This window comes from Chanodichthys erythropterus, chromosome 10 (assembly GCF_024489055.1).
Source record: "Chanodichthys erythropterus isolate Z2021 chromosome 10, ASM2448905v1, whole genome shotgun sequence".
Lineage (NCBI taxonomy): Eukaryota > Metazoa > Chordata > Actinopteri > Cypriniformes > Xenocyprididae > Chanodichthys > Chanodichthys erythropterus.
In genome coordinates this window covers 40,568,870-40,593,539 of record NC_090230.1, presented here as the reverse complement: position 1 = coordinate 40,593,539, position 24,670 = coordinate 40,568,870, and the positions used below count along the sequence as shown (strand labels likewise).

At 40.2% G+C, this 24,670-nt stretch overlaps 1 protein-coding gene across 6 annotated transcripts in view; it reads right to left on the bottom strand.

Annotated features, from left to right (window-relative positions):
• The window catches only part of dclk1a (doublecortin-like kinase 1a), an 81,352-nt gene that overhangs the window by 54,382 nt on the left and 2,300 nt on the right, over positions 1 to 24,670 (bottom strand). For all 6 annotated transcript variants that reach the window (XM_067399201.1, XM_067399205.1, XM_067399199.1 and 3 more), the window contains exon 2: positions 24,107 to 24,450. In XM_067399201.1, the coding sequence (XP_067255302.1) occupies positions 24,107 to 24,450 (344 nt within the window). The remainder of the gene's footprint in view (positions 1 to 24,106; positions 24,451 to 24,670) is intronic.

The following is a 24,670-nucleotide window of genomic DNA, read 5'->3' as shown; positions in this document are numbered from 1 at the left end:
AATACTGTCCTGATTTTGTATTGTAGATGCAGGTGAAGAGATGAGATGGTTGAAGCTGGCGGAGACACTCACACACACAGGCAGGTAAGCACACAGGGAGAACGGGAGACGAAGGAGATGGAGGAGACGACTGGAGCAGGTAAGTGTGGCGTTTGGAGTCCTTAAGGTTAGCATACAAGTGTAGTAGTGCAAACGAGACCGGACAGTGAGTGTGTGTGAGTGTGGTGGCTTTGTACTGGTGCTGATTGCGGTGCTGATGAGTCACAGGTGGCGGTGATCAGTATGCTGGTGATTGAGTGCGTGGGTAAGGGAGTGAGGTGGAACCTGACGTGTCTGTGACAGTACCCCCCCTCCCACGGCCCGCTCCTGAGGGCCGCGGACCCCGACGTCGTGGTGGTCTTCCTCTAGGGCGTGGGGCAGGTCTGTCTGGGTGATTGGCGTGGAAGGTCTGTAACAGGATAGGATCAAGGATATCATTCTTGGGAACCCATGAGCGTTCTTCGGGGCCATAGCCTTCCCAGTCGACGAGGTATTCCAGCTGACCACCATGGCGCCGGGAATCCAGGATTTCGTGAACCACGTAAGCTGTGCCGTCCTCCAGGATGAGTGGAAGGGGGGGCTCGGCGGCTGCCACGTCAGGTTCTGTGGAGGGAACAACAGAAGGGTGGTGAGGCTTAAGCAGTGATACGTGGAATGTAGGATGGATTCTACTGTACTGTGCTGGGAGTTGAAGACGGTAGGTGACGGGGTTGATCTGCCGGATGATGGTGAACGGGCCAATGAAGCGGGGACTCAGCTTCTTGCAGGGCAGACGCATCCTGATGTCCCTGGTGGACAGCCAGACCTTCTGCCCCGGTTGGTAGACAGGAGCTTCGGAGCGCCGAAGGTCGGCTGTCGTCTTGCGTCTGCGCAGGGCTCTCTGCAGTTGGTGATGAGCTGAGTCCCAAACCCTCTCGCTCTCCCGGAACCAGTAGTCGACTGCGGGGACGTTGGAAGGTTCCCCATCCCAGGGGAACAGTGGGGGTTGGTAGCCGAGTACGCACTGGAAGGGTGTCAGTCCAGTTGTGGCTTGGCGGAGGGAGTTCTGTGCGTACTCGGCCCAACCCAGGTACTGGTTCCAGGAGTTCTGGTGGCCGTGACAGAAGGTACGCAGGAAGCGGCCTATCTCCTGGATCTTGCGTTCCGTCTGCCCGTTCGACTGAGGATGGTATCCAGATGACAGGCTGACGGTCACACCCAGGAGGGAGAAGAAGGCTTTCCAGACGTGGGAGACGAACTGGGGTCCTCTGTCGGAGACTATATCTTCAGGTATTCCATAATGACGAAAAACATGATTAAACATCAACTCAGCAGTCGCCATGGCGGTAGGTAGACCCTCCAGGGGTATCAGGCGGCAGGACTTTGAGAAGCGGTCTACCACCACCAGGATGCAGGTGTTACCGTCAGACTCAGGGAGATCTGTGACGAAGTCCACTCCCAGGTGTGACCAGGGTCTCTCAGGAACGGGCAGAGGTAGGAGCTTGCCGGTGGGAAGATGGCGTGGGCTCTTAGAGATGGCGCACTCCCTGCAGCCCTGCACGTACCTTCTGACATCGTTGGCCATGTTGGGCCACCAGAAGCGTTGTTTGAGCAACGAGAGGGTCTCATTGACCCCCGGGTGACCAGTGCCAAGTGAAGAGTGGGTATTGTGCAGAAGTGGAGTGCGACGTGCCCGTGTGACGTATTGCAAGCCTTGGGGGCAACCCGGCAGAGTGCGTGTGGAGGCATTGGAGGAGGGTATGGTTTCTTCGGACCACTGGATGGGATTCACGAAGATGGACTCCGGCAGGATTGTTTCAGGATCTTCAGGCTTTTCCTCAGGGGAATGGAGGCGAGACAGAGCGTCAGCTTTGGTATTTTTTGAACCAGGGCGGTAGGAGATAGAGAAATTGAACCTTGAGAAAAACATGGCCCAGCGAGCTTGGCGAGGGTTGAGTCTTTTGGCAGCCTTCAGATATTCAAGGTTTTTATGATCAGTGAGAACTTGGAATGGATGAGTAGCCCCCTCCAACCAATGCCTCCACTCCTCGAGGGCAAGCTTGACGGCCAGGAGTTCGCAGTCACCGATGTCGTAATTGACCTCCGCCGGGTTGAGCTTGCGGGAGAAGAAGGCGCATGGATGGAGTCTACTTGGTGTCCCCTGCTGCTGTGATAGTACCGCTCCCACTCCGGTGGTGGAGGCGTCCACTTCCACGACGAATGGGAGCTCTGGATTAGGGCGGACGAGGAGGGGAGCGGTGGTGAAGGCTCTTTTAAGGGTCTCGAAGGCGTTGGTGGCTTGTTGGGACCAGGACAGAGACTTGGGCTGGTTACGGAGTAGGTTGGTTAATGGACTGACGATGGTGCTGTAGTTCTTGATAAACCGGCGGTAGAAGTTGGAGAAACCTAGGAAGCGTTGGAGTTCTTTGATTGAAGATGGAGTGGGCCAGGACTGAATGGCGGAGACCTTCCCCTCGTCCATCCGGATGCCACTGCGATCTATTACGTACCCCAGGAATTGGACAGAGGGCTGGTGAAAGGAGCACTTTTCAGCTTTGAGGAAGAGGTGGAATTGCCGTAAGCGTTGGAGGACCTCCGCAACGTGGTGGCGATGTTCGGCCAAGCTCCGGGAGTAGATGAGGATGTCGTCAATATACACCAGAACGAACTTGTGGAGAAACTCCCGGAGCACCTCGTGTATGAAATCCTGGAATACGGAGGGGGCGTTGACCAGGCCATACGGCATGACGAGATATTCGTAGTGTCCGGTGGGCGTGACAAAGGCGGTCTTCCACTTGTCCCCCTCGCGTATCCGGATGAGGTTGTACGCGCTGCGGAGGTCCAGCTTAGTGAACAAAGTGGCACCACGGAGATGTTCCAGGGCCGCTGGGACGAGGGGAAGCGGGTAGCGGAATTTAACTGTGATCTTGTTGAGGGCACGGTAATCAATGCAGGGCCTCAAGCCTCCGTCCTTCTTCGCCACAAAAAAGAAGCTTGAAGCAGCAGGGGAAGTAGACGGGCGGATGTAACCTTGGTTGAGGGCCTCTTTGATGTATTCCTCCATGGCCTTCTCCTCCGGTATTGACAGGGGGTAAATGCGTCCCCTGGGCACTGGTTCACCCGGTAGCAGATCGATGGCACAGTCCCATGGCCGGTGTGGAGGAAGCTTGGAGGCGCGTTGCGGGCAGAAAATGTCACTGAAGGGGGCGTAGTCCGGGGGAACATCCACGGAGCGTTTCTCGACAGGGCTTTCGATAGAGGTTGCGTTCATGGAGAGAGACTTGGAGAGTGGAGACTTTGGAACAGGAAGCGCTGGGAAGCAATCTGGAAAGCAGTGGTCGCCCCACTTCAGGACTTCGCCCGTGCGCCAAGAGATGGTGGGATTGTGTTGTTCTAGCCACGGACGCCCTAGAACCACGTCAGCGGTGGATTCCTCCAGAACCAGCAGATGTATCTTTTCTGAATGCAGAATACCCACGCAGAGTTGAAGTGGTCCCACACAATGACGGATGTTCTTACGGCTCAGGGGTTTGCCCGTGATGGAGTGGATTTGATAGTTAACCGGAGATGGGGAGATCTTGAGCTTGAGTTGTCGACAGAGGGCACCTGAGATGAAATTTCCTGCTGACCCTGAGTCGAGGAGCGCCACCACTGGAACAGAGGTATTTGCAGCAGTAAGGATTACAATAGTCGTGAGTGGTTTCATTTTTTGAATGGAGGGGAAAATAGCACTCACCACTGGCCGAGGAGGACGGGTTGGACATGTGGAGAGAACATGTCCCGGAGATCCACAATATAAGCATAAGTTCAGGGTCAGCCTTCTTTGTCTTTCATTGGGGGTTAGACGTGAATGGTCAATTTGCATTGGTTCGGTGGCTGGTTCTGGGGAGCTGACGGGTTCAGACCGGCGGAGGAGGTTGGTGGCAGACGACTGGCCCTGGTGCTCGAGGAGACACGACTGCATACGAGAACCTACGCGGATGGCGAGTTGGATGAAGCGTTCAAGTCCCATAGAGTCCTCGTATGCAGCGAGATGCAGCCGCACGTTGGGTTCCAATCCTTGACGGAAAGAGGTAATGAGGGCTTGTTCATTCCATCCGCTGGTGGCGGCTAGCGTTCGGAACTGCAAGGCATAATCATTCACAGAGAGATTCCTTTGCTTTAGATTATAGAGTTTCTCACCAGTGGAAGAATCCCTTAGAGGTTTCCCGAAGACCTCACGGAAGTGAGAGACGAACGCCGAATATGATTGGACAACAGGGCCTTTCTGAGTCCACAGGGAATCTGCCCATTGCAGGGCCTTACCTTGCAGTTGCGAAATGATGAACGCTATTTTTGCAGTGTCGGTAGTGTAGAGGTGCGGCTGCATCTCCAGGACCAGTTCACATTGAAGAAGGAATCCGCTGCATTCCTCCGCCGATCCAGAGTAGGGTGCCGGTTTGGCCATGGGACTGGCGGTGAATGCTGGAGAAGGTGCGGAAGCAGCAGCGGTGGATGGTGATGGTGAGGATGGCTGTGGTGTGAGTGCTCGGCGCAGTGCGTCCACGAGCTCTTGAAACGGGTCGTTGGTGCTCATGCTGTGAAGTTGTTAGGGTCCGGTCTTCTGTTACAACAGAGACACGGAGGCAGCGGTATAAACAATCCAGGTGAGTTTATTATCAATTAAGCAGAGCACTGGGTTATGGTAAGCAGATAAAGAGTTCTGGAGAGATGAAGGGAATATAATACTGTCCTGATTTTGTATTGTAGATGCAGGTGAAGAGATGAGATGGTTGAAGCTGGCGGAGACACTCACACACACAGGCAGGTAAGCACACAGGGAGAACGGGAGACGAAGGAGATGGAGGAGACGACTGGAGCAGGTAAGTGTGGCGTTTGGAGTCCTTAAGGTTAGCATACAAGTGTAGTAGTACAAACGAGACCGGACAGTGAGTGTGTGTGAGTGTGGTGGCTTTTAAGCATGTTGCTAGGCAGTTTTTTTTTTTTTTTTTAACAAATAAAAAAACATTTTCCCCATTTCCAATTCATTCCTATGGGGGTCGAATTGACCCGTAACGGGAGGATTTGTTACTATTTCTTTTACAACCACAAAAACTTCTTGATTCCAATTTCAATTTTTGTTGTTGTTGTTGTGTATTCCAAGATCAAGTGTGACAAAATTCCTTTGGAGTTTTGGACCACTCCAAAGAACACTCAATTTTAATAATAATAAAAAAAAAAGAATTTCAGGTCAAAATGACCCCAGGAAAGGTTAAACCAGTGGCGCCGCAGCATAAGATTGACAGCTGGTCCGCCCAATCAATTGAGACACAAAATAATTTTTTTGTGGGAAAGGAGAAAAAACATCACGCATGTATGACAATAATAATCGCTCAAATACACAAATTTAGTGGATGTTACTCCAAAATCTTTGCAGCGTGTATGTGGCCGCTGGTTAAACATGAAAAGATTCTATTCAAATTCTGAATTGATTCCATATCGCCTGGATAGCACACATAGAGTGCTTACTTTATAATCACTAAAAAGCTGTCACTCATCTTAAATCACTGCAATGGCACAATCTCAGAATGTTCATTTATAATCAATTAAGCTGTCTACTAGTGTTGTCAAAAGTACTGACCACAATACCAAGTCGGTAATGAAATTTTAAAAATGTGAAACATTTAGCTCTGAGTGGATTCGTAAACACCTCTAATTGGCCTTTGTGTTCACGTACTCATCAGATATGTCTGTGATTGGCTACAATTAGGGCTGTTCAACAATAACCATGGTTATCGTGTACAAAATAAGAGTCTGTGTTTACGTAATATGTGTGTTTGTTTTGTGTATAATTATTATGTTTATATAAATACACACACATACATGTATATATTTAAGAAATATAAGCAAGTATGTATAAATATCTAAATATATTTTTATTTTTATATATTTAAATTATATATAAATGTAAATATTTGTATAGAAATGTAAGATATTTTTCTTATATATATATACATGTATGTGTGTATATTTATATATAAATAATAATTACATAAACACAGACTCTTATTTTGTACACGATAACCATGGTTATCGTTGAACAGCCCTAGCTACAATGATCAACGCACAGGAGCATTTGAAAGCACACAGAAGTGTTCGAATTTGAAAGTGGGACCAGTCCGCTGATAGACGCTTACTTTCAAAAGCTCCCATGTGTATCTGTGTATGCGCTTGGTGAAGAGCGTCATTGATGTCTATTTACAACATGTTTTTAAAGCATTGACCATTGTAGCCAATCACAAACATATATATATCTGATGAATGTGTGAACACAAAGGCCAATCAGAGGTGTTTACGAATCCGCTCAACAGCGCTTAAAGCATCACATTTTTAAAATTTCAGTACCGACTTGATATCGCGGTCAGTACTTTTGACAACACTACTGTCTACACTGCACAAAAAATCTCCTATTTACATTTTTACACTTTGTCATAATGAGGGGATTTGTGAATGTGCAAAACTCAGCACTGGACAGAAACTCCAGCTTTGAGCAGTGAGTGAATTCTACCTTAAACTGAACGGCATCTGATTGGCCGTTGCATTCAAGAAATCAACAGACATGTCTGTGATTGGCTACAATGCTCAACAATGCAAAAACATGTAAATAGAAACCTTTAACGCTCTAGATATGTACAGGATCATTTGCCAAATCACTAATATAATATTAATACAGAGCTGTATGGTTCAGCTCTAAAATTGGTCCAGCCTATTTCACCAAGGTCCACTCACTTTAAAATGTCTGGCCTCGCCACTGGTTTAAACATGTTGTTGGGCAGTTGCTAAAGTGTGGAAGCACAATTCTCCTCAACAAGTGTTTCAGTGATTCGCTTAATCCATTCAGAACACCTTAGCAATTACCTAGCAGCATGTTAAAGCACTCAGACAACAAATTGTAAGTCTGATTGCTTCAAGATGTAATAGCACACTTCTCGCAACAAGATGCACAATTTGAGGTATCATTCAGCACAAGCACATGAATTAAGCAGCAAAGTTCAATAGCTAGAGTTAAATGTCACAGAAGTCACAGACTTATGCAGATCAATTTAGGGCATTTTCAGGCACAACCAACATTAGTTAAATGGCATGGCACAGTTTACAATATGTGATGTACTAAGATGTGAGAAAGAGTAGAAGAGGAGGATAAAAGGGACTGTTCTGAGAACTAGTTATGTCCAAAACAGCAGGAACTTCGACCTTAAGGATGAGAATTTTTCTGATGTTTCTCACCAAGCTGTGTTTTAAAAACATCAGAAAAACAGTTCTACACCAGGGCACGGCTCCGAAAGACCACTGGGATTAAGGTGATGCGCGAAAAGAGGTGAGAGAGAGTGAGAAAGTAACAGAGATGGAAGCAGCAAAGCATCAAACCGAGACTGACGGAGATAGCTGTCTCCCAGATCGAAAAAGTAGCTTTGATGTCGCAAAGAAATGTAAAAACTAGTTTGGTTACGCAACGACTGTGATCAGAAGTTCTCTGTCTCTCTAAGTGGAACAGACAAAGTGATCAAGCTGGCACAATAAACGGCAGAGCTATCCAAAGATTAAATGCTTACAACATGGATTATTTCTGAACAGCAGCTTTGATGGAGCTGAGACTAATAGCTTACATGGAGATGTTCTGATTGTGCCACTTGCATAATTATATACTGAAGTTAAAATTTTGGCAAGGACAACACATTAAATTAAATCTTTTTATTTTAATTTTCCATTTAGCATGCAATAAACAGTTTTCCATTCAGATATTTGAAGTTCAAAATGTTGAATTCTTCATTATTTTCCCTGAAAGAAAGCGTAAATGATTAAAAAAAATGTGTATTTTTTACAGATTAGATTTGTACAGCCTCCCCTAGAGGTGAGTGGATAGTCCGTTCCCGATGTGAAATGCTTCAATTGCGCCATCTAGAGGAAAATGTGGGGCAGCGCATGATGGATTTGTCTACTCAGGTGTGCTGATATGGTTCATTTGTGGAGCATTTAAAAACATTAAATGGTCTTTATTATTTACTGTGAATATGTGCGGGTTAGATTCATATCCATATCAATTTCCTTCCACTGCGAGGACCATATTTTCCCATTACAATAGAGTATTTACTTAAATGATACAGTGCAATGATTTATGAGACTAGGTGTCGCTGTTTACATACAAAAAAAACAAAACAAAAAAAAAACTGGCCATATATTTGCATGTAAATCTAATCGAAATGCTCTGTCAAACTTGACTTATTTTTTTTTATTGACTCAGAAACTTATGTCAGTAATAAAACACTCACACATACATTTCCCATCACTCTTTCACACACAAAACCAGGTTGAAAAATTGAAAATATGTCTTATTCAGCACCCTTATCATAAGCTGTGCATTTGTTTCATATTCAATGGGGTCCAAAGGCCTGACACCACACTGAAAATCTCAGATTCAAATGATTAATCATACAAATTATATTTTAAAATATTAATTATATTGTAATATTAATTATAATTTAACATACAAATTTAACAAAAAGTTTAAAACAAAGATACTCTATACCCTAAAAAAATAATAAATGTCAACAAATTTGAAACAACAACAAATAAAATTAAATGAGAAAAATTCAATCTTTGACTTTTGGACCCCACTGAATAAATGAAACTAAATTTTGTGTTTTGCTATGTTTCTTTTCAAATATGAGAACACAAATGAATGTATTTTTTACAGAGAAATAATTTGAAGCCTGCAGGACTAGGTCTCTTGATACAAATGAAATGTCTCTTTGTATTATGTTTAAACAAATGAAATCTCTCTTCAAGGCAGTGTTTTGCTGCAGTACAGATGCTCCATCTTGTTCTCACCCACGGCTCTGCTAATTCAGCAAGAAAAGAAAAAAAACTGTGATATGCTATTTTTATCACTCTCATGGAAGTTTCACAGAGGAACAGAACTCTGTACAAAATGTTTGAAACTACTTGAGGAACTGAACAGAAAGTGAGGCCAGCAGGGGTTATATATAGCTGCAGAGGTACACTATGCCGTCATCAAAAAGGAGGACAATACGAAGGACACAAAAAGATCTACTTTAATCCAAAATGAAGGTGATGTAAAAACCAGCATTTATATTTGATATTACACTATGAGAAATTGGAAATTGGGAATGTTGATACTAGACCAGACATTTTTTCTTTAACATGCATGATATATGGCAGAACCATATTTCACCAAATGCACCATGTTCCTGGATCAACATCTTTGTTGATCCTGGAACAACATTCCAATCAACTGATCAGATTTCAGGGACAAGTTTACACTTTATTTCAAGTTTAGGCTTACAACCAGGGTTAGGTGCTTCTACATCAGTGTTATTCACATATAATTTCCCTCTGATTTTAGGTTAGGTGCAGAGGTAAGGATATGGTTAGGTTTAAATTTAAATTCCAGGATCAACAAAATATGTTGAGGAATGCATCAAACTCTGCAAAATCAGGACGTGCCATGATATGAGCCCAGGGCGGTGTGCTACATAGAGGCTGTGTTAACATCTCTGTGACAAAAACACACTCTTACATGTATAATGACACTGAACAAATGCAAACAACCTCTTAACAGGGTTAAACCTGTGCCCTTCTGTTCTCAGGGAGAATGAGAGCAGTGTTTGTTCAGAAGGAGAGTGTTGTGTAAACATCAAGCTGGGATTCTGAGAACTGTCGTGAACCAGAGGAACTGATACCTGAGAACTTTTTCTCTTTAATCTCAGCGATACAGTTCACCCAACTGAAAGGTGACTAAATACAGACATTTTGCACTACTACTACCCACAAAAAACAAACAACAACAAAAAAACAGTTCAACTATTTGCATCTATTGATTTTAATTAAATAATCAAAATGCATTTATTCAAATAGTTTAGAATCATCATGAATCTGGTTATTGTGTATTTAAAACAAATTCAGTTTATTACAACTATTACAAAAATCTTTTCTGTTTCTTACAATTTCATTTATGTATCATGAAATAAACAATGTGTAATCCAAATGGATGGAAATTTTACATACATTTTAAATTTAGGCCTATATATGTCAGGTTTATGTTCCATTCTATGGATTCTTATTTTGATATTTTGTTTTACTTCCTTTGGTTCCTGTTTCAACTGCTCTGTTTAGTTTCAGTTTCCTTGGTTACTCATTATGTCCTTGTTTGTTTCTATAGTTACGTATTAGTTTCAATTGTGTCTAGTTTGGTTTCCTCTGTTCTAACCCTGTAATTGCCCTTTGCCAGGAGTTTGATTGACAGCCGATCTAACCAATCATAACGCAGAATCTGCCATTTTGTCAGACAAAGCAGTCGGGGGAGTTAGCAGATTAACATAGGGGGACTTGAACTTGAAAAATGGTATGTGCTGACGTCTTTCCGCGATTGAAACAACATTCCTTATGATGTTCATTCATGTTTATTTAATGCTATAAATGAACTAGTAGGAAGAGATGATCAGTTCATGAGCCGCTTGAACTGACGCACTACAGCGATCTGTCACGACACATTAAAGAGCCACAAAATGGTATTTATTATTTAAATTTCTTTAAAAATGACAAAATTTGAAATTTGAGAAAGTAACCGGTTCTGTCTTGTCTGTCGACACGTTGTCAGTGTCCTCTTTGCTCCGCAATGTATTTTTCACTGCGTGAGAACATGATGTGTGGTGAGAGATCGGCATGGCTTGTCGGACGTAGCGACAGCAACTTAAGGGGGCGGGTCTTTGCGAACGGTCAATTATAGCCCTGTTTTTTATTTGTTTTCATTTAAATATAGTGTGGTTTGGGTTATTCTCTGAGTGATCTCCTGCGTGTTCTTTATGAGTGCCTCTGGATTATTAATAAAGACTGTTTGTTTTGTTACTCCGACATCTCGTTTGTGCATGTTGCAAACCACTATATAATATATAGTACTTATATAATTTTGAGTGTACTGTCACCCAACCATACAATGTGTACTTATGAATCTTACTTACAATACCTCTCACAAAAACTTGTGATCTCTACATTTAACATTAACATGAAATTACTGAATTAAATACTGCCAACATTTTTGAAAGGCTTTAAAACAATGGCTAAATGGGTATTTCCAAGTTTTTCTTTACAATAAATTTTTACTGATTAGTACACAACAGTGCTGTTATTGTTAACTAAAACTAAAGCTTTTAAAAAAGTTTAATTAAAACTGTAATAACAAAATAATAGACAAAAACTTATAAACAAAAAAACAAAAAAAAAAAACAACAAAATTAGATATGTTGCCTTGGCAGATAACTGAAATAAAATAAATTGAAGCACTAAAAATACTAAAAACTAAAACAGAAATAAAAATAACAAGTGCTTTCAAACGATTAATCTTGATAAAAAGAAAAGTTTGTGTTTACATAATATACTTGTGTGTACTGTGTATATATATTATTTATATATAAATACACACTTATACATGTACAGTATATATTTAAGAAATATGTACATGTATATATTTTTATATTTATATATAATTTATATTAAATAGAATATATTTTTGTTAAATATATACATGCATATTTGTGTATTTATATACATAATAAATATACACAGTACACAGGTATATTATGTAAACACAAACTTTTGTTTTGGATATGATTAATCACAATAAATCGTTTGACAGCACTAAAAAAATACAAAAACTAAAATGAAAATGAAAACTGGAAATATTAAAAGCTAATTCAAAATATTAATAAATACTATAACAGTATATAAATAATAATAAAATATCACTGGTCCACAATAAGAACAATAATGTGTTTTAAGAAAATAATGCTGGTCTTTAAAACAATTTATTTAAACTGTTTTCAAATACATTAATGTCAGTGAGAGACTGAAATATGTTAATGTTTGTGAGAGCAGCACCACAACAGTTATTGGTCGGACAAACGGAAAGCCTCACCCCAAACTCATGCCATTGGTTAAGCCAGGGCTGCTATGTCAGGCTGATCAGAGCCAGTGTTTTTACTTTATAGGGAACCAACAAACTGATAGTAGTATCTGCATATTACCGAGAAAGTATAAAGTATTCAACATAAAAATGTCCCACTTCAACTTTCAACACTGCAGCATTTCACAGACAGTCCTCTGGTAACCTCATTATCCTGAGCGGCGCTGTCCTTGGTGCTGAGCGTCTAGCACTGCAACAGAGACATGTTTTCCATCACCAAACGAACAGACCCACAAGATGTTTATACCATGTGTTTGAAACAAGCTATGTGTAACGTGGAGAAAAATAACAAGCGCCTCAAAAGTACAGCCATAGACACAACAAACAAAAACGAAGGCAAAAGAGCCTCCTCCCTTTCTAAAAATGCTCATTCAGGGTTAAAGTGCAAGTCTTGAGTAACCAGACTGGTGATTAATCCCATTAGTATTAGGTGATGGGACCCAGATTAGTAGTCCCGGTCAAGAGTGCAGAGAGGAAACTGTTGCCATGACAAAGGTGAAGTAATGTGAAGGACCCAACAAGATGCCAGCTCATGCTTTCACACTCATCCTCAGCCCATGTGGACGCCCACCGACCTGCACATGCGTGCGTGTGTAAAGCAGCAGGGAGTCTGTAGGGGCAGAAATGTAGAACATCACGCCGCAAGCTCATATACAGCCATCCTACACACATATGTGCGTGTTTGTGTGGGTGTTTGTGTGTGTAAATGTGCGTAGAGGGAGTGAGGGAAGAAAATAAGGCCTAAAAAAAATGAGGCGGTATGACAGCATTATGATCGTGGGAGGCCCATGTCTCATCAAAACAGGCTGGTCCTTAAGCAGAAGAAGCCCATCAGACAACAGATTGAATTATTGCCCACCTCCATCTGAGTGTTCCTCAAGCCCCCGCACAGTGTTCAAAATAACTGCTGTCTTTTAGCTCGTTTTGCTTTTGGATGAGATGAAACGCAAGATGAATTTGATGCGCTGACATTTGATAATGTCAAATCTGAACCTGCTGACATCTTTTAGGTCCAGGAATTTCTTTCTTCTGTGGAACACAAAAGGAGATGTTAGGTAGGATGTTCACGTTCTCATTTTTCCAAATAATGAAACAATTTATGTGATCTCTCATGCTCCAAAGGAAAAAAATAGCATCAAGGCACCATTACACTTGTCCATATGACTTCTAAAATCACACGACGGCTTTCTCAACACTGAAATTATGGCACTTTAGGACGCATGTCACTATGTTTGATGCAAAATAAGTGTCAGAAGGTTTTTCACAACAACAAAAAAATGAAATTAAAATAAAATGTATGCTTTTATTCAGCAAGATGCATTAAATTGATCAAAAGTGGCATTAAAGACATGTTAGCAAAAGTTTCTTTAAAAAGATTCTTTCTTTAAAAATTGTTTAAAAAAAAATGCTGTTCTTTTGAACTTTCCATTCATCAAAAAATGAAAAAATAAATAAAATAATACATACACAAGAATATTAAGATGCACAAATCAGCATATTAGAATGATTTGTGAAGGATCATGTGACACTGAAAACTGAAGTAGTGAAGCTGATCAAATAAATGAAGCCTTGGTGAGCATAAGTTCTGAAAAGTAGTGTAAATTTTAGTCTGCTCATCACACAAAACTATTGTATGACTATGGAAGTTGTAATAAGGTGCTTTTTTGGTAATTTTTAAAGCATAAGCAGCATAAAAGATTTATCAAAAATATCCATTATGTTTCACAGAAGAAAGAAAATCACATATGGTTGACACAAGTAAACAGTGAGAGAGTTCTCATATTGGTGCGCACTGTTCCTTTAAGAGCACCAGGAGTCAAGGGAACAGAGCCCTAATAATGTCACTGTCTGCTATAATGTGGAGCTTCTTTAGATGAATTAGCTGCCATCTTGATCTCCTAAATCAGGCCTGCTAAATGCCGAGCAGACTACAAGAGCAGTTACATAAGATCTCTATTACATAAGACAGATTCTATGTCAGAAGTGGGAGGAGATTAGGATTCATTTTATTATTACAGAACTGCGGCGAACGATCAAAATCCTGTCCCTCAAGAAAAGGCTGCAGGAAAAGATGTAGCTTCAGATAATCAGATCAGTTCTCTCTGTTGCGCTTGCTCTCTCTTTGATGAAAGTCTCACCAGACAGTCTCTCATTAGAAAGTTCAGTGTGGACGTTATTATTACAGAACACATTAAAAGATAAGGGTATGATAATGATGATTATGATGAATTAATTATGAGCGTTTCTCAAAGAGATCATTTTCAAATGTCATCTAAGAACTATTAAAGCAGCAACTCTTATGCAATACACAACACTTAAAGAAAAACAAAATAGAAAACAAGACAAAAAACAGAACAAAACACGAATCGAAACGTAACAAAACATAAAACAAAACACAAAAAACAAGACAAAACAACAAAACAAAACAAAACAAAACAAAACACAAAACAAAACAAAACAAAACAAAACAAAACAAAACAAAACAAAACAAAACAAAACAAAACAAAACAAAACAAAACAAAACACAAAACAAAACAAAACAAAACAAAACAAAACAAAACAAAACTAAACTAAACTAAACTAAACTAAACAAAAAACAAAACAACCAGTAGGGGTGCTTCAGTTAACAAGACAGATATAAATGTCCCTAATTTTTTGGCTTTCATTGTGTGCAGTTTTGGCAGCCAACATGCATTAAAATGATTTGCATCAAGAGCTCATTTGCTGAGCAGACACACACACAGAGCTTTCATGCCCAAACACAAGCTGTCGACACAAAAGTTCTCATACTTGTATCCACACACTCACACCTGGTTGGAGTGACTCAGCAAAAGCAGCAGACTGACTAGAATCAGATCTCCAGATACCTGCTGTCTGACATGCTACAGCATACTCAGAATAAATGAGGATGGATGAGCTAAACCAGCAATTGCAATTTATTTTGTGAAGGGTGGGGGGTTCACTACTGTTTATTTTAAAATGCTGTCTGTGTTGTTTTAGCACCAAGTTTTTTAAATGAATTATGCAAATCAGGTAACAAAACAAACATGCTCACAAAATCTGTGTCCAAAGCAATCTGCATGGCAAAATTCTTAATCTTAAAGGCTTAGTTCACCCAAAAATGAAATTTCTGTCATTAATTACTCACCATCATGTCGTTCCAAACCCGTTAGGACTTTGTTCATCTTCGGAACACAAACTGAGATATTTTTGATGAAATCTGAGTTTTTTTTAACCCCCATAGAAAGCAACATAATTACCATATTCAAGGCCCAGAAAGGTAATAAAGACATTGTTAAAATAGTCCACATAACTACAGTGGTTCAACCTTAGTGTTATGAAGCGATTAGAATACTTTTTGTGCGCAAAAACAAAACAAAAATAACGACTTTATTCAACAATTTTGTCTCTCCCATGCTTTTTACGTTGTATAGACAGTGCAGGCTTTCATGTTCTACATCAGAACGCCGACTCAGTATTGGCCAACACTGTTCATGTTTAGCAGGACGACGCATGCGTGTGATGCTGAAGCAGGAGCCGCCCAATAATGCGTCGGCGTTCTGACATGGAACATGGAAGCCTGCACTGTCTATAAAATGTAAAAAGCATAGGAGACTGACAGGGGAGAGACAAAATTGTTGAATAAAGTCGTTATTTTTGTTTTGTTTTACAAAAAGTATTCTCGTTGCTTCATAACATTAAGGTTGAATCACTGTAGTTACATGGACTACTTTAACAATGTCCTTACTACCTTTCTGGGCCTTGAATTACGGTAATTTTGTTACTTTCTATGGAGGATAAAAAAAAAACTCTCAGATTTCATCAAAAAATATCTTAATTTGTGTTCCGAAGATGAACAAAGTTATAACGGATGTGGAACAACATGAGGGTGAGTAATTAATGACAGAAATTTCATTTTTGAGTGAACTAACCCTTTAAGAGTCAATTGTGAGTTCAAAGTTACCAGAGAATGCAACAGACTGGCGTACGTGGCGGTCGTTCACACAGAACACGATTTTGCAATTTCTTTCAATGTAAACATTCTAATCTAGACGGATGTGTTTGACCATTGCGCTCATGTCTTTTGCAGCACTCTGTGCGTGACACAGAAAGTGTTTAAAAATGTTGTGTGTTTCTTAAAAGTTAAACTTTTAAACTTTAACACGAGTGCCGCATTTTTAGAATGCTATGTCATGGGCGAGACACCGCAAAAGATAGGAGACACAAGCGCAGCAGTCAAACACGTCTCCCTAGAGCAGTTTTACATAGAAAACAATAGAAAAAGTGCATTGGAACGCGGAAACACATTCTTTAAGAATGGCGCCTTAGAACACTGTCAAGGCACCTGAATCGGCTCATGGCAGACCAACAGCTTTGAGTGTTGTGAATAAGCCTATATCTATAATGTGTTTCATTTACATAGAAAGGAAGGAAGCTGTTTGCTGAAAAGAATTTTACAATTTATACAATTTTTTAATACAGCAGAGCGCTATTGCAGCACATTTAGCATCATGTACAAAAGTGGAACAATTTGCCTCTTTATTTTTTACTAAATACAGTACATGAGAACATTACAGAAACCCAGATTAATCTTCAGTCTTAGATTGGGTTGTTAATCCAGATTTGGATTTTAATACTCACCAGGAAACAAAGAAATTCTGCTGACTACAATAACTGCGGACAGCGAGACCATATGCCAAAGGCAGAATATCTGGCCATTTCATTGGACAGGAGGGGAACGAGAGGTGAGGAGAGCTTGAGAGGGGGTAAATGGCCCTCCAGACAATGGAGACTGAAAGACATGGCTAATTAAGCAGGGTGTGTGTATGCAATGGTGCGGAAAATCAGTTATGTCCATACGACAAACTCCAGGAAGAGTGAACACATGAGTGATTGCCGATTACACGCCTGCTATGTCTCTGTCTCGGCCTGAAGCATATGCCAGAGGTCATTAAGAATCGGTTGCAGTATGCAGGACACGTCTGCCTGGTTATTTATGTGTGTGTTTGTGTGTGTGTGTATATGTGTGTGTCTGTGTTAGAAGGCTGTGTTTGTGTAGCTCTATATCTTGTGTGTAAGTGTGTGCCTGTGTGTGTGTGTGTGTGTAAATATAGGCTTAACGGATAAGAACAAGAGAGCAATGTCTGCGGCCTAAACCACTTATCGTACATCTACCTCTTCCTCAGACTGAACTCCCCACACACTCCGACACACACTACTGCCCACAGTGACGTCACAAAGGCTCAGGCCGTTACTAAGCAACTGGATCATATCGTCATAGAAACTGTTGAAAGGGGGGGTTGATCAGATTCTTTAGAAGGAGAGATCATAAGGGAGCAAAAAGCATGGATAAAATTAGCTCCTGTCCAAAGTCCTGTCCTTTGTGAGGAAAGACAAACCACAACTGCGATAGTTTCTAGTACACTGCGTAGTGAAGATGTGTGAGAAAGTCAGAGGCGCATCAAGCCAGGGACATTTGGAGAGGCATGGTTGCCGACAATGTTAAACGGGTTCGTTCTGACACATGTTAATTATGAATTTCAGCTGCATGCCCTCTTTGCTCCCATCTGTCAGCAGTGTCCTACAGCAGCATTGCACCACAAGCTAAAATCTGAGCCTGTACTCAGCAGAACCAGAAATGGATCCAGGTCCAGGATCCAGGTCAGTGGCCATCTGAGGGAACAAATCAGATGTGGCACAGAAATCGTATGTATTTTGGAACTATCTATATACGCGAAGCACCTGAATCAATCAATAAACTATGCTTGTCAATGCAAAACTTCCTACCAAGATACTAAGGTGTTCTGGAGATTTGGCAAGATGTTGCTAGGGTGTTCTGGGTGCTCACTAAGTGGTTGGTTACTAGCTCAGGTCAAAAGAGCTGAAACCCAAGTCTCTATGGCCCTGTTTCCACCTGGTTTTAAAGGGATAGTTCACCCACTAACCGGATGTGGAGGGCAGATGGACATAGTGGTGTTTTAGAGGTAAAAAATGATATAAATACTGTTCAGTTTCTCGCACAAAATGATCGTTTCGTGTCTTAGGACATCAATGTGTCGTCACGAGCCACAGGGTTTAATTTGGATTTGTCTGTGCATGTTTATTTGACTCTTATAGATGGTGTTACCATTTCGATGCATTATTTGACTGACAGACCACAACGATTGGAGTTAAAAATCATCATTTGTGTTCTACTGAAGAAACACAGTCACCTACATCTTGATTGACCCCTGGGGGTAAGCAGATAAACATCAAATTTTCATTTTTGGGTGAACTATCCCTTTAAGATCGGATCACAAGTCGAGAGAGACACATACCCGTTTACACCTGGTATTTTAATCGTCTCTTTTGTCCACTTTCAACCACTTCTGTCCTGATTTCTTCTGGGGGAGCGTATATGGGTGGGTAAACGTATGTATTTTTTTCAGATCTTTCGATCAAATGGACAAAATAAGCTCACGCAATTTACATATGATGTGCACGCAGATGATGGACAAACAGAGCATCAGCTTCCGTTTCTGCTCTGACAGCCGCGAGACCGGCCGATCGCAGTGAGTGCATGATCAGAAATCAGGAATGGTGAGAGAACACTGTGCTTGGTACATTTTTCATCTTCAAACCGAACTTGGGTCTTCAGCCGACAAAGTTTAAATCCCGTCTTGCTAGTGCGATTCACATAATGTTTTCGCATTGGGTAAGTAAGGGGGAGAGTAGGTGGTCTTTTGTGGCACATTCGACCACATGAGCGTCGACACTACGAAAGCAATCCGGCCGAATGTGTTTTCAAATACCTCTGGAAGTCGTCGAAAGTGGACAAGCTCAAAACACTGTGGTGTTGCAAATGCAAATCTGGCAAAAAATAGCCATTTAAAAGCCAAACTATCCAAAAACGTTTCAAAAAGTTACAATAGTAAGGTGGTTTAAAGCTGCAGTCCGCAAGTCTTTTGGTGTTAAAAATTTACAAAAATTATATAATGAGAATATACAACATGAATCCATTTTCCAAACCGTGTTTTTGTCTTATCCTGAATCATTATGGTACACTTATAATTAAGTGTTTATATTCTGACTATTTCAGACCCGACTGGTAGGACCCGCCGCAGAGTATCACAGAAACTGCGTGACTCGCCATAGACATACACGGAGAAAAGTAGCTCCGGCTAGAATGTTCCTCCGCAAGACACGTGCAGTTCTGTTTATTAACCGCTAGAGGAACAAAAATCGTGGACAGCAGCTTTAACTGTAACACAACTTTCCTAACTGTCAAAAACTTTCCTAAAAATGTAAACGTTTTTCCTTTGCGTTTTTCGTGTAAAGATGACAACGTTGTCAAAAAGAACGCTGTTCACATGGATCCACGAAAATGCTGTATTATGCATGCCAGGCCAGTAGATGGCAATGTCACTTTGTAAAGAAAAACTACGTGCCTATAGACTAAACACGTAATATGCATACGCATAACGTCAACATTTTCACAAATTGGCATTGTTGTAGTTTATATGGAGATGATAACAGTATCGTTTTAAAAAAATTTACACTTTGAATCCCATTTTCAGGCCCTCAAAATGTTGTTGTTGTAAATGAATGGTCAAAACACATAAAAAGTTTTCCGTTTTTAGTTGAAAACGGTGCCATATAAACGACCCCTAAGACTGCACATAATCTGTGCCCAAAAATAATAATTTAATTTCTGCTGACACTAAATTGATACTTTTAGCAGCCAAGAAGAATGTACACTTCCATTCAAAAGTTTGGGGTTGGTAAGATAATTTTTAATGTTTTTGAAGTTTTTGTATGTTTTTACTTGCCAAGGCACAATAAAAAATAGTAATATTGTGAAATATTATTACAAATAATAATAATCGTTTTCCGTTTTAAAATACTTTAAAATGCAATTTATTCCTGAGATGGCAAAACTGAATTTTCAGCAACATTTTTCCAGTCTTCAGTGTCACATGACCGTTCAGAATTCATCCTAATATGGTGATTTGGTCAAGACACCAATTTTTATCAGTGTTAAAAACAGCTTTGCCGCTTAAAAATTTAAGGCATCCTTGCTGAATAAAATAATTGATTTCTATCAAGGAACTGTACAAACCCCATTCTTTTTTTAGTGGTAGTGTATTACCAGCTCTATTTTACGCATTTTATCATCTTTAAATCAACATAACCCACAGAATTCCATGAAATCTTTCCAGAAATAGTTCATAAATGGCCTGCCACTGACAATTTATCCTAAAAATGCCACTTGCAGTGCTTTTAGTGAGGTCTCTCTTAGATGATAACTCACACAGCATTTAAGCACACACATCATTACAGAACTGTACTATCCTCTATTCTAGCACAGCATCACTGTGTTTTACACCATAAAACCCGACACAATCCATACTTCACTTCCTATAGTAAAACTCCAGAGAAAAGTGTCATGATATGTAGGAAGATGGAATAAGACCTTGATCTACTGTCTCTGGCCTCATTATACAGGTTATCAGAAAGGTGCCATGAGACTCACGCAAAGACCCAAAAACCCAGATCTCTCGTGATCATGAGCTTTTTCGATTCATTCACATTTCATTTCCACATTGAGACATATAGGCTACATGCGTCTCACATGCATTCAAGCATCTGATGTCTATTTTTACACTCACGACAGGTGCTACTGACATCAGAGCTAGAGGCAGATGTTGATTCTGTTACAATGAATAAATTACTGAAGAAGACATCATGGTCTGTTGTCGGCTATATGAATTCAGACTTACATTTGCCATATGACACAAAGTATCCAACATGATCTGTAGCTTGAAGAAACACATTTACACTTTGGAAAATCACGTTCATCTCTAACCTTCCTCCCATGTGAGTAATCACTGCAATCTCCAATGCTTTGCATTTATAATTAGCTTTCCAATCAACTCAAGGCAGGCTGATTTTTTCTCTGATTTTCCTGAAATATGCCGAATAATGTGCAATACACCATAAACAGTCTCTGTTTGGAGTACATTTTAAATTATACTGAACCACGGCAGGAGATAAACAATTTAATTCACAAACTGAAAGAAGAAATCCATATTTTTCTTTCATAGGGCACAGGCAGGTTCATACATATATTAACACAGCAGAAAAATGCTAAAACTTATGGTTTATTGAATAACATCTTGGCTCAGCGCTCTTACCAAACTCTCACTCAGCACATAAAATTGAATTAAATAGATTTTCTGAAGTTTTTTTTTTCTTTTCAAAAACAACATGAGCCTAGTGCAAAAAGGCTGCAATCGTATAATACCAAAAAATCCAGCACAGTCCTATTATGTAGAAGATAATGAATAACTTCATGACTCAGCAACACCGAACTTAACTAACAATTGCTTTAGAAATTCCATTAATCACTTACACACTCAGATTTACTTTTGTAATTCATCAAACAAGCACAGCAACAATAATATTGACATGACCTGCTTCCACACCTGGATCCTCCATTCAAACTGAACAAAAAACAGGAAATTGTACTTTTATTGCTGTTAATTGTACACCTGAACTTCTCCACCTCCCGTTTCACTTCAGTTTTGTGTTTTTTTTTCTCTCTAACCCACATAGATCCCTCTATTATCTCGTTTTACTTTCTCTCTTTGTGTCTCCTTCCTGGTTTCTGTTGCTTTTGTTCATAACTGTATCAGGACAAATCGTGTGCTGTAACTGTGTCTGGCCAGGCTTGTTCATTAGACGGCTCCCTCAGGCCCAATCGATCCTTGTTCTAAAAATAGTGCTACCCATAATGCTACTTTATCTGGATGGTGACCAGAGCTTTGATGCCTTACTGTGTAACCCTGATATCAGATTATACCGGAGGGAGAGAGTCTTATGAATCATGTTTAAAACAACTGAAAGGGATTTCATTTCATTTAAAATACATATTTGTTACTCAATACAGCTACTCTAAAAAAACAATAAAACGTCTTATGCATAACTGCACATTTAATAAAGTATCTGCAATTCCAATCTGTCTATGCTCCAGTTTTCCCAAATTCAAGGTGATTTAGAGGGTTTTCAAATAGAAAAGATTAAGTCTGAAGATCTGAGACAGTGGCAGAACCGCCAGCACTGAGATCAGTGGAGAGAGGTAACAGATCCGTGTGCAGATTAATTAGTGTTTAATGAATTTTAGCCAAATGGCGTCTCCTTATTTGCACATTTTACCTGGCTGAGCAGAGACACGCTCAGAGATGTTCATGGACAGTACACACTGAAAAATCTGTGATTTAAAATTCAATTTAAACCTGGAACTTTTCAGGATTTAGATTTTGAACAAAAAAACATTGTGATGTAAAATGTATAAGGAATATTTAGGATTCTAGGCTACTAATCAAATAAGCAAATATCCGACATTAGTCATGTGACTCCTTTGAAACAAAAGGTCAGATTTCCTTCCAATGAAGCACATGATGCTTTTGGATCATTGTCAAATCATGCAACAAACTTGTGAAGCTCATGCATAAAGGGGACTGATAAAGGGAACAAACCGAATACAAATATAAAGTAAATTTAAATAGATATAAACACATTTTTAAAATTCTACTTTTCAGTCAAAATGTTATCCTGATAATATAATTTGCTATCAAAACAGTGAATTAAAGGGTTAGTTCATTAAATTTCTGTCATTAATTACACACTCTCATGTCGTTCCGCATCCGTAAGACACAAATTAATATATTTTTGATGAAATCTAAGAGGGGGTTTTTTTTATCCCCCATAGAAAGCAACGTAATTACCACATTGAAGGTCCAAAAAAGTAGACATCATTAAAATAGTCAACGTGACTACAGTGGTTCAACCTTAATGTTCTGAAGTGACAAGAATACTTTTTGTGCGCAAAAACAAAACAAAAATAACGACTTTATTCAACAGTTTGGTCTCTCCCCTGTCATTCTCCTATGTTTTTTACGTTGTATAGACAGTGCAGGCTTCTGTATTCTACGTCCGACTCAGTATTGGCCGACTCCTGTGTTAGCATCACACATGTTTTTGCGTACTAAAAGTATTCTCGTCACTTCATAACATTAAAGTTGAACCACTGTAGTCATGTTGAAATTTTAACGATGTCTTTACTACTTTTCTGGACCTTGAATGTGGTAATTATGTTGATTACTATAGGGAAAAAAAAAAAAAAAAAGTCCTTACGGGTGTGGAACGACATGATGGTGAGTAATTAATGACAGATGTTTCATTTTTGGGTGAACTAACCCTTTAAATTAGAAACAATTTAACACTTTCACAAGTGAACATTTGAACTTTTGAACTGCACTGTATGTCTGTGGAGGATATTTACACTGTGTATATGATCAAATACTCTTTTACGGCGGAAATTTGCGTGTATATATTTATGTATTTATCAGAGTATGTCATGCACATGTGTATGTGGCCTTCTGTCATTCTCCATGCGTGGGGAGGGCACAGCTGTTTCAGAGCGGCACGAAAAGGTGGGAGGAATTTAAATGAGAGCATGAGTTATTTCTGTATGCTCTGAGACACCGGTTCTCTCCTTTTGAGTGTGCGTGGGCAAAGACACAGATTCCCATTCATAAACTAGCCTCGATCTGCCATAAATCTTGCTGCAGGTTAGGGGGAGATTTCTGCTGTAGCATTTGAAATAATGAGACTTCATTATTCATAATTCAAGGCTTGTGGGATGAATTCATTTCAGAGATAAATAACAAGAGCCACATTGTTTGAATGATGAGCCCCCATATATCTAGGGTATTTCATGAGGTTTTACCAGGGAAGAACGATTCATAACACTTTTAGGTCCATGTATATTTGAGTCAACAATCACTTAGGAAGAGTAACTCAGCTGTTGATAAATGAATCTTTTCTAACATTTCTATTTCACTAGCATGTAAATTATGTGGGATTCCCACTGTGCAATCCCGGTATGCTTTCAAGTTTTCCGTTCCAGTTCAAGGGGTCAGCTTGCATAACAAAAACTATTAGTTTTTTGAGGTAAATTTACATGAATCAACTCAAAACAGATTCTCTGACTAAAATTATTGTAGCAGTATAAATGAGCAATCCTACCTGTTTTCCCTCAAGGGTGTAGATCCTCTTGACAACACCAGAATCGAGCTTTATAGCATCTGTAATGTCAGTGAGAACTTGCTCAAAGGAGTGGGCCGTCTTCTTGTTGAGCAGGATGCGAACTGCCTTCCGAGGCTTCACCCCACTGCGGATGACAGTGACCAGTTTGGGTCTGATGAAGTCTTTGCCCTCTCTGGACTGCGGTCCTGATTTCGAGCTTGCTAGAGATGTTGGGCACTTGCTGGAACCCAAGGCCCTCACATTCACAGACCAGTTAGGGTTGACGTTGTTGGAGTAGTCAAGTTTTTTAAAGGCTTCGGTGGAGCCACACACATAACTCTCACCTATAATCATCAAAAGAACATAGTGGTACAATCATGTGTTATATTTTACACATCTTCAATAAAAATGATGTGTGCGTGACATTAATTTTTAGGGTAAAGACCTGAGGCACTGCCTGGCATTTTGCACTGTTGAACTGTCATTCCTGTTAAAATGCATTGATTTAAGCTAAAGTCATGCAGACTTAAATGCTCATCATTGAGTGGCCTATTTTTTCATCCT